The sequence below is a fragment of the Nematolebias whitei genome, chromosome 2 (genome assembly GCF_014905685.2).
Source record: "Nematolebias whitei isolate Nwh7 chromosome 2, NemWhi1, whole genome shotgun sequence".
Taxonomy (NCBI): domain Eukaryota; kingdom Metazoa; phylum Chordata; class Actinopteri; order Cyprinodontiformes; family Rivulidae; genus Nematolebias; species Nematolebias whitei.
Genome location: NC_056499.1, coordinates 45672650 through 45683495, shown reverse-complemented (window position 1 = coordinate 45683495; position 10846 = coordinate 45672650). Strand labels below are relative to the sequence as shown.

General features: G+C 44.4%; 1 protein-coding gene across 1 annotated transcript in view; it reads right to left on the bottom strand.

Moving 5' to 3' along the window:
• Positions 1-10846, bottom strand: part of LOC119427001 (sodium/potassium/calcium exchanger 1-like) — a 54084-nt gene that overhangs the window by 15460 nt on the left and 27778 nt on the right. Inside the window, exon 4 of the mRNA XM_037694578.1 lies at positions 4384-4437. Within this exon, the coding sequence (XP_037550506.1) occupies positions 4384-4437 (54 nt within the window). The remainder of the gene's footprint in view (positions 1-4383; positions 4438-10846) is intronic.

Genomic DNA, 10846 nt, shown 5'->3' with positions numbered 1-10846 from the left:
CAGAGACACCTTCAGAGACACATGCAGAGACACCTGCAGAGACACCTGCAGATACACTTGCAGAGACACCTGCAGATACACCTTCAGAGACACCTTCAGAGACACCTGCAGAGACACCTACAGAGACACCTGCAGAGATATCTGCAGAGACACATGCAGAGACACATGCAGAGACACCTGCAGAGACACCTGCAGATACACCTTCAGAGACACCTGCAGAGACACCTGCAGAGACACCTTCAGAGGCACCTTCATAGACACCTACAGAGACACCTTCAGAGACACCTGCAGAGACACCTGCAGAGACACCTGATTGAGATGGTCAGCTCAGTTTAGGGCTGTGACTGCTCTGTTGAATTTATCTGCTTTGCTCCAGATTCAAATCATTTTAAATGTTAACACCAGACGTGACTCGTGTGACGTCCTTCTGTGCCACATTACATTATTTACAGAACAATGTATGACAGGTAAGATATTATTGTTCTTTATGTTTCCACAGAACCTCACCTCAACAGCTCTGAACTATTTATTTTACTTTTTTCTACAACTAATTTATGGTAACCACTTCAACATATCTGAACCTGATAGCATTCCTTGGAGTAACAAGCACTGTCACTAAGGATAAATGCCACATTTTATAAGTTTAGGAACTCAGGTTCAGAGCTGCATGTTTGTTTGCCAGTTGTACGTCTCCTCACAGTGGTTCGTCCCGCGGGCTCAGTGAGAACCATAGTTGACACTGAGCGTTCTCTTGTGTGGCAAACAGGTCCACGGCCGCTCTGCCAAAATTTCTGCCACATCTGAACCATCGGCTCAGGATGGAGGTTCCAGTCACCATGACGTGGACCGCCCCTGGACATCACATCCACTCCTGTGTTCAGAACACCGGGGATGTACACTGCTCTGATGGAGAGCAGATTTGGTGTGCCCAACACAGCAGCCATCTCGCAATGTGTAACATTTGGGCTGAGCGCTGAGAGATTATTACAGCCTCATATAAAATCAATAATGATGATGATATCGGAACTGGATCGGTATCAGTCGATATCCAGATTTAGGTATTGGGATCAGATCCGAAGTAAAAAAAATGTGGATCGGTGCATCCCTAGTTATAAGACCAAGTTTGTTGCAGCTTCTCAGACTGATGGAGTCTTTTGGATGAACGAAGAAACGTTTCAACAAAAAGAAACCGTCCAGAGGACCTGACAACTTTGTTGGATAACGTCACTCATATATTGTGATGCTCACAAGTCAAAAAGGTAAATGGACTGTACTTATATAGCGCCTTTCTATCTTATCAAGATACTCAAAGCTCTTTACACTATAATGTGTGTCCTCATTCACCCATTCATACAGCACTCTACTAGATCTATACAAATAATAATCAGAGCTTTATCACATTCATACACTGATGGGACACACATCAGAGGCAATGAGAGGTTCATTGTCTAGCCCAGGGACACTTTGGCATGTGACTGCTGGTGGAATCAAACTCCCAACTCTTGCATTGGAGGACGACTGTTCTAACCACTCAGCCACAGCCGCCCACAAAAATGTGGTTTAAGTAATAAAACTAAAAGTTGACACTGAAAGTGTGTTTTACCTTTATATTCAATTTTAATTAAATTAAATTGAGTTTATTTATAAAGCACCAAGTCACAACAGAAGTCATCACAGGGCACTGAACAGAAACATTCATATATAAAAATAATAGTTTAACATTATTTATCTGAGGAGCAGACTGCTTTGAGTTTAACTTCATCACAGAACTCTCATCTTGAGCAAGCATGAAGGAGACAGTGGAAAGGAACAACTCCCTCATGAGGAAAAAACCTTTAGCAGAACCAGGCTCAGGACAAGCAGCCATCTGCTTCGACTGGCTGGGTTTGGTAGGAATAGATACACAATGGCAGGTCAAGAATAATGTTAAGATAGAAATAGTATCAAATGAAAACTATTCAATTTTAGCAAATTATTTAAGAAAATGAGGTCAGTTTGTCCTCTAGTAGTCTAAGCCTATAGCAGCATAACAAACCAACACTAACTATAGGATTTATCAAAAAAGAAAGTCTTAATCCCAGTCTTAAAACTGGACAATGTGTCATCCTCACAGACAGAAACTGGAAGTTGGTTCCACAAGAGAGGAGCCTGATAACTGAAAGATCGTCCTCCCATTCTGCTTTTGGAAACTCTAGGAATCGCAAGTAAGCCTGCAGTCTGAGAGCAAAGTGCTCTGTTGGCAAAATATGGAACAATAAGATCTGTAATATAAGATGGAGCTAGGTTGTTGAGAGCTTTGATTGTTAGAAGTAGGATTTTGAATTCAATTCTGGACTTGACAAGGAGCCAATGTAGAGTCAGAGTCAGAGTCAGAAATTCTTTATTGTCATTCGTACCTCATGTGGTACATGTGGTGGAGCGAAATTATGTACACAGGGTCCCAGTTACATCCAACAATAAAATGTATAAGAAAAACAGTAATAACATCTAAGATATGAACTAAGAAAAACATCAACTAAATATACACTAAGCACTCATAACATAAAAACATTGAACATCAGCACAAACATGAACATGAGTCTGTGTGAGCGGATGTGCATGCATGAACACATCAACATTGAAACAGATCAGCAGCAACATGAAACAGATCAGCAGCAACATGATATGGTTTTTCACAGTGATTATTCTAGTTAGAGATTCATGAGTCTAACAGCCTCAGGGTAGAAGCTGTTCCTCAGTCTAGTGATTTTACACTTAATGCTTCTCAACCTCCTTCCTGAGGGGAGTGGGGCAAAAAGTGTGTGTGCTGGGTGAGTGAGGTCCTTCACGATGCAGGTGGCCCTCTTCCTGCATCTGGAGGTGTAGATGTCTGTGATGGTGGGGAGGCTGACTCCGACAGTCTTCTGTGCAGCCTTCACCACTCTCTGCAAAGCTTTTCTTTCTGCAGTTGTGCAGCCTCCATGCCACACATTGATGCTGGAGCACAGGATGCTCTCCACTGCACACCTGTAGAAGGAGGTGAGGACTGAGCTTCCCAGACCAGCTCGTCTCAGCCGCCTGAGGAAGTAGAGTCTCTGATGAGCTTTCTTGATCAGGCTGGTGGTGTTGTTGCTCCAGCTGAGGCTGTCATTCATGTGCACGCCCAAGTACTTGTAGCTGGAGACCACTTCCACTGCAGAACCTCTTATGTTCAGGGGGGTGTAGATGTTTTTTGTTCCTTCTGAAGTCCACAATCATCTCATTTGTCTTCTTCACATTGATGTGAAGGTTATTCTCTTTGCACCAGCTCTCCAGGTGTTCCACCTCCTGCCTGTAGCTGGACTCATCATTGTTTGTGATGCATCCCACCACCGCTGTATCATCTGCAAACTTTACAATGTGACAGCCTGGATGAGTAGCTGCACAATCATACGCGAGCAAAGTAAACAGGAGGGGGCTCAACACACATCCCTGAGGAGAGCCAGTGCTGAGGGTTATGGTGGAGGAGGAGAAGTTGTGGATCCTCCCTAACTGTGGTCTGTTTGTTAAGAAGTCTAGTACCCAGTTGCAAATGGAGGGGCTTAGTCCTAGTGTGGATAGTTTGTCCATCAGGGTTTGGGGGATCATGGTGTTGAAGGCGGATGTGAAGTCCACAAAGAGCATACGGACGTAAGAGTTTTTCTGCTCCAGGTGGTTGTACAGTATGTATCATTTTATAAAAAAAAAATTTTATCTCTCTTTAAAAGCTACATCTTTAGACATTTTCACAGATAATAATGTTGGTCTGAATGCATTAACTTTAATACAAAGTTACATTTTAGATACAAATATCCCAGGAGGTGTAGGCATGGTACTCGAGGGGGGTGGTGGTGCATGTCCCACAGAACTGGTCACATGTGAACATGTATGGACATTTGCTACGATCTTTATGGCAGGGCGAGCAGTTCCACTGGGATGGCCATCATCCTTGGATCATAGTAAAGGAAACACTGATTAAATAATATTTGAGCTCTTTATAGACACAGTTTGTGTCAAAGCTCATCTGCTTCTACAAGTTTCCAGGCTGCTTAAAGAGCTCTGGCATATGGCCTAACTCCTGTCAGATTCATGGCATCAGCAGTGATTATATCCTGCTCACATCACGTCTCCAACCAAACATGATCTGTTGATCCAAGGAAAAGGTAGCAAAGATAAATATAGTTATTATTCTCGTTTGTGATTGATCATTTTGGCTGTTGACTATATCACAAGCTTGTTAGACAGCTGAGATAAACACTTGTATTTTAAATTATTCCCAAACAAAGACTACCCGACACAATTTTGGGTAAATCTGAAAGCACATACGAGTGAAACCACAGACACATGAAGACACGGCACGGCTAGGCGGCAGCTTCCTGTTCTTACCTTCTTTTATTCTCTTTGGCCGTGGGGTTTTAACGGCCCCCCTAAGAGCTGCTTCTAGGATGGAAATCACAAGAAGAACATTAACTCCTCTCAGAGGTAATTTATATAAAACCAGTTAAAGTTTGTCATGACAAAACCAACCAAAGTTCTTTAAACTGGCAACAAGTCATGTCTAAATAATATCAGAAAGCACAGTTTGTGCAAGATTTTTTCTGTTCTAACCAGTTTGTTCGTAGGGCTCTTTTGTGAAGGAATAGAAAAAGGTGGTGATCCAGTTAAAGAAGCCCACCTAGTTTCATCCACAAGTCCCTCAGTTTACCCAGGAGGAGCCCTGATAAGGTTTTAAGCCCAGTTGGTACCCAGACATGTGCCCACATCCGTTCACTGTAGGTGACATGTTTTTTTGACTTTATGACAATATGGAAAAACTTGGGGGAGGGATGTTGCAGAGGCTAGAGAAGGCGGGCCTCCGATTGAGAGGTCACTGGTTCAAATCCCGTGACTATTACAACAAAACTGAGGTAGGAAATGTGCAGCACCCTCGTCTGCCTCACTGTGGGCACTTGTACTAGACCTTTAACTCCCCCAGCTGCTCCCCTGGGGAGCCATGTGGGCTGTGGTAGCTTGGTGGTTACACCAGGAAGAGCATCTGGCGTAAAGACTAAATAATTAATTAAAAAAATAATAATTGCCAAGTCTTTGTATGAGTTTCTTCATTGTGCCAATCCCTGAAGATGAGAGCCAGAAAAAGACAGAATGAAAGAGCTGAGGCTCGTATTAAAAGTCAGCATGAAGACATTCTGAAAAACTTTGCCGGGGAAAAAAAAGCCCATGGATGAATCTGTAGTATGCTAAAGGCTAGGTTAGCTTGGTGAGCTTCAGAGCTCCACTACAGTCATATTGTAATAATGGGTTCTCTCTTTTTCAAGCTACTTGACAGACATGTGACAGAGGTACTGTGTTGTCGATGGTTTAATCAGTGACATGAGACGTTAATTTTCTTTGACCCATCAAAATAAATGTGGTCATTTATTAACAGAATCAAAATTTAACATCAAAACATTGTACACTTGATTATACTGATCGGCTCTGATTAATAAAACTTGGCACGTTTTAATTAATAAAAACAACAGACATTTCTGAAGATATCTGGATTAATTACTGGCAAGATAGAAGAGTTTTAAAGATGGGAAATATGGAGGAGTTTAAATGTAGAGAAAATGTGGAGGAAGATGCAAGTCTGTAGACCAGAACAACACGCTCCTTTCAAGCGCAGCTCGCTGTGGTACACTTGTAGTGAAGCCAGTGACGACTCTTTACCTTTGCGGAGAATGGGTCAGCTGCGGTCAAGAGGTCCCTGGCACGCTACCTTTCAGCGTCTCCTCAGGACGGCTGCGACTCGGCAGAAGTCGTGAGATACTCCGTTCCACAGAACAAACTTCCTCAGCAGTTATAGGGCATTCGCCGGGTGGAGCCACAGCGAGGCGTCGTGGCTCCTGCAGAGATGGATGACTCCATCAGCCTGGAACACTGAGTCCGAAGTTCCACTCAGCAGTGGAAAAACTCTAGAACTCCAGAACTACTCCACAGTACTCCAAGAGACTCAGAAGAACTCCGAGGAACTCCAGCCGAACTCCATCAGAACCAGAATAACTCACTCAACTCCACGGAACTCACGGAACTTAATGGAACTAGGAATTGTCGACTTTTAAAGAGTTCTGCTTCCGGTCACTTTTAGGAAGTCCTGATTGGTTGAAGGAACCAACAGAGGTGTGGTTTTAGTGATGTCAGAGGGTCATTACAAGTCAAGAAAACAACGGAAATGTTTAGGAACAGACAGAGAAAGTTTTGACGAAGTGAAAAACACTGCAGGTGCCAGTTCTCTTATTTACTGTCTGAGAGGTTTAAAAACACGACAGCTTGTTCCAATAACTTGTTTTCGACTGTCTCCGACTTTTGACCGACATCACTCTTCTCATTTCAGACAGAAGATCAAAAATGCATAATTACTTTGTAAAATAGACATTTAACTTGATTTGTACTTTGAATGAGGATTAAAAAATCATTAATACTGTTTCACAGTTGATTTAAAATGAGTGGTTCACTTCAACATTTAAAAATGGTATAAACTAAAGACACTTTTGATTATCAAGATATTGTAAAATAGTAATGATAATATAAAAAGAGAGTGTTCTTTCAATTGATTAGTTCAGGATACAATTAGAAAGTCTCTGGATGAGATAATTTGTATTTCTGGATTCAAATCAATGAAATAACAGTTCCTGTCCCATGAAGGTCTTCAGAGGCAGGTTTGATCGGAGGCCTAGTTCACTACAAATCCCATAAAACAAGTTAAACATGGACTTCAGTAAAAACAACACTTGAGTTTCTTTGTTTAAAACAGTTTTGTGTCATGAGAACGATGGAGACTCATGGTATGAACTGAGCAGTGTATACATTTTGCTAAGGGTTCCCTTGGTATCAGACCTGCACTCCAAAATCTTAGCTACAAAATGTTTAGACGTGTACAAAGGAAAACAATCAGAGTTAGATCTCACAAAATGTCTCAGCTGTAGATATCTAAAAAAAACTGTGACATGTGAATATTAAACTTCTGTACCAGCTGTTCAAAAGAGGAAAAACTACCATTAACATAGAGATCACACAGTGAATGCACCCCTCCCAAGACCCAGGTGTCAAAAGCTGTATCAGCTACTGAGTGAGTAAACGTATGATTATTTGACACAGGTGTCAAAAACAGTAACTCTGTAGAGTTAAATATCCTGAATCCTGAACTGATTCCAAACCTTAACTGCCCAGATCACAATTGGGTTAATCAATATCGTTCTGATATTGATTGTTTAAAGGGAAGCCGGGAGCAGAGTAATGCAGAAGAGGAACTGGATTTAATTGTTGTATTAAATTGTATTAAAAGTTCTGCCTTAAAGCTATAGCCAATGGTTCAATTGCTAACACAAATAGAAGTGGTGAGACTGGGCACACCTGTCTTGTACCCCGCTGCATTTCAAAATAGGAAGATACATTGCAGTTGGTGCGGACCGCCACCATTGGGGAGGTATATATCAGCTTCACCCATTCATCCATCCATCCATTCTCTTCCGCGTATCCGGGGTCGGGTCTTGGGGGCAGCAGCCTAAGTAGGGAGGCCCAGACTTCCCTCTACCCAGCCACTTGGACCAGAAATTCCAAGGGAATCCCAAGGCGTTCTCAGGCTAGCCGAGAAACATAGTCCCTCCAGTGTGTCCTGGGTCTTCCTTGGGGTCTCCTTCCAGTGGGACATGCCCGGAACACATCACCAGGGAGGCGTCCAGGAGGCATCCTAACCAGATGCCCGAGCCACCTCAACCGGCTCCTCACGACATGGAGAAGCAGCGGCTCTACTCTGAGTCCCTCCCGGATGACTGAGCTTCTCATCCTATCTCTAAGGGAGAGCCCAGATACCCTGCGGAGAAAACTCATTTCAGCCGCTTGTATCCGAGATCTCGTTTTTTCGGTCACAACCCAAAGCTCATGACCATAGATGAGGGTGGGAACGTAGATCGACCAGTAAATTGAGAGCTTTGCTTTTTGACTCAGCTCTCTCTTCACCACGACAGACCGATACAGTGCCCGATACAGTGCCCGCTTCACTGCCGACACTGCACCTATCTGCCTATTGATCTCACGCTCCATTTTCCCCTCATTCGTGAACAAGACCCCGAGATACTTAAACTCCTCCGCTTGGGGCAGGACCTCCTCCCCGACCTGGAGAGGGCATGCTACCCTTTTCCAGCTCAAGACCATGGCCTCAGATTTGGAGGAACTGATCCTCATCCCGGCTGTGTCACACTCAGCTGCAAACTGCTCCAGCGAAAGCTGTAGATCACGACCTGATGAAACCAGTAGGACCACATCATCTGCAAAAAACAGAGAAGCAATCCTAAGGCCACACCTTGGCTGCGCCTAGAAATTCTGTCGATAAAAGTTATGAACAGAATCGGTGACAAAGGGCAACCTTGGTGGAGTCCAACTCTCACTGGGAACGAGCCCGACTTACTGCCGGCAATGCGGACCAAGCTCTGACACCGGTCGTACATGGACCTAACAGCCCATATCAAAGGTCCTGGTACCCCATACTCCCAGGTTAACCCCCACAGGGCTCCCCAAAGGACATGGTCCAATGCCTTCTCCAAGTCTACAAAGCACATGTAGACTGGTTGGGCAAACTCTTACGTACCTTCCAGTACCCTGCTGAGGGTGTAGAACTGGTCCAGTGTTCCACGACCAGGATAAAAACCGCACTGCTCCTCCTGAATCTGAGGTTTGACTATCCAACAGACCCTCCTCTCCAGAACCCCTGAATAAACCTTACCAGGGAGGCTTAAGAGTGTGATCCCCTGGAGTTGGAACACACTCCACGGTCCCCCTTTTTGAAGAGGGGGACCACCACCCCAGTTTGCCAATCCAGGGGAACTGCCACCGATGTCCACGCAATATTGCAGAGTTGTGCAAGCCAACACAACCCCACTACATCCAGAGCCTTAAGGAACTCCGGGCGAATCTCATCCACCCCTGGGGCCCTGCCACCGAGGAGCTTTTTGACCACCTTGGTGACCTCAGCACCAGAGATTGGAGAGCCCGACCCAAAGTCCACAGGCTCTGCTTCCTCAGTGGAAGACATGCCAGTGGGATTGAGGAGGTCTTCGAAGTACTCTGCCCACCGACCCACAACATCCCAAGTTGAGGTCAGTAGCACACCACCTCCACTATAAACAGTGTTGGTGGCATACCACTTTCCCCCCCGAGACGCTGGATGGTGGACCAGAATCGCCTTGAAGCCGTACGGAAGTCATTCTCCATGGCTTCTCCAAGCTCCTCCCACACCTGAGTTTTTGCCTCAGCGACCATCTGAGCCACATTTCACTTGGACTGCTGGTACCCATCAGCTGCTTCTGGTGTCCCACAGGCCAAAAAGGCCCGATAGGACTCCTTCTTCAGTCTGACAGCATCCGTCACCATCGGTGTCCACCACCGGGTTCGAGGGTTACTGCTGCGACAGGCACCAACAACCCTGTGGCCACGGCTCCGATAAGCCGCCTCGACAATAGAGGCGCGGAACATGGCCCACTCGGACTCAATGTCCCCCGCCTCCCCCGGAACGCGTTTGAAGCTCTCCCGGAGGTGGGAGTTAAAGCTCTGTCTCACGGGAGACTCTGCCAGACGTTCCCAGCAGACCCTCACAATACGTTTGGGTCTGCCCATCAGCTTCACCCATGATACAAATTTAGGACCAAATTTAAATAATTTTAAAGTCTCAATGAGGTAATCCCACTCCACCCGGTCAAATGCTTTTTCTGCATCTATTGAAATAATGACTTCATCGCAGGTGTGCTCGGGTGGGCCAGGAGTGTACAGTACGACAAGTAACCACCTAACATTGAAGAAAGCCTGACGGTTTTTAACAAACCCGGTCTGATCAGGCAAGATAATAGTGGGGACCACACGCTCCAGTCGTTTTGCCAGGATCTTTGCAAGGATTTTAACATCAGTATTTAAAAGCGAGATAGGTCTATATGAACTACAGTTCAGAGGGTCTTCTTAGGCATCAGCGAGATTACAGCATGGCACATGGTCAGTGGCAATGTCTGTGCAGCCAGTGAGTCCTCAAACACAGACATCAATAAAGGTGAGAGTAGACTTGAAAATGTATTTAAATACTCAGATGGGAAGCCATCTGGTCCAGGGGATTTCCCATTTTGCATATTGTTGATTGCAGAGTTAATCTCGGCCACAGAGAACTCCTTCTCCAGGTCCTCAGCGATAACAAGAGCCACTGAAGGAAACCCAAGATTTTCTAAAAAGTTTTCCATGTCCGATACGCCAGCTGTTGACTCGGTTGTGCACAATGACTGATAAAATGAACTAAAACATGTATTAATTTAAGCATTATCATGGCATACAGCTCCCTGTTCATTATTTATTGCTGTAAATGTTTGATTGGCTGACTGTCGCTGCAACTGATGTGCAAGCAGGCATAAAAAAAGTCTTTAATCTAAATGTGCAGCTGAAAAAACTCAGAATATCTATATTTATTTCTTATTACTTATTTATGTTTTTAGTATTGTAAAAGGGGTTTTATTTTTGTTTATTATTTTCTAACTTTTTTCAGTTTTGACAAAAATGGATCATTCATGATCAGGTATCGTTGTTTTCTGTCAGTTTTTAGTCCTGCAGAAAGAGATTTTTAAACAAGCTAATAAAGTGAAAACAAACAAAAAGCATCTGCAACACAACCACGCTCCTCACCTAAACACCATCCATCCATAAATACATACATGTGTCCATACATTCATCCACCAACACAGACACACAGAGACACATCCATCCATCCACACCCACACACACCCACACACACGCACACACACACACACACACACACACACACACACACACACACACACAC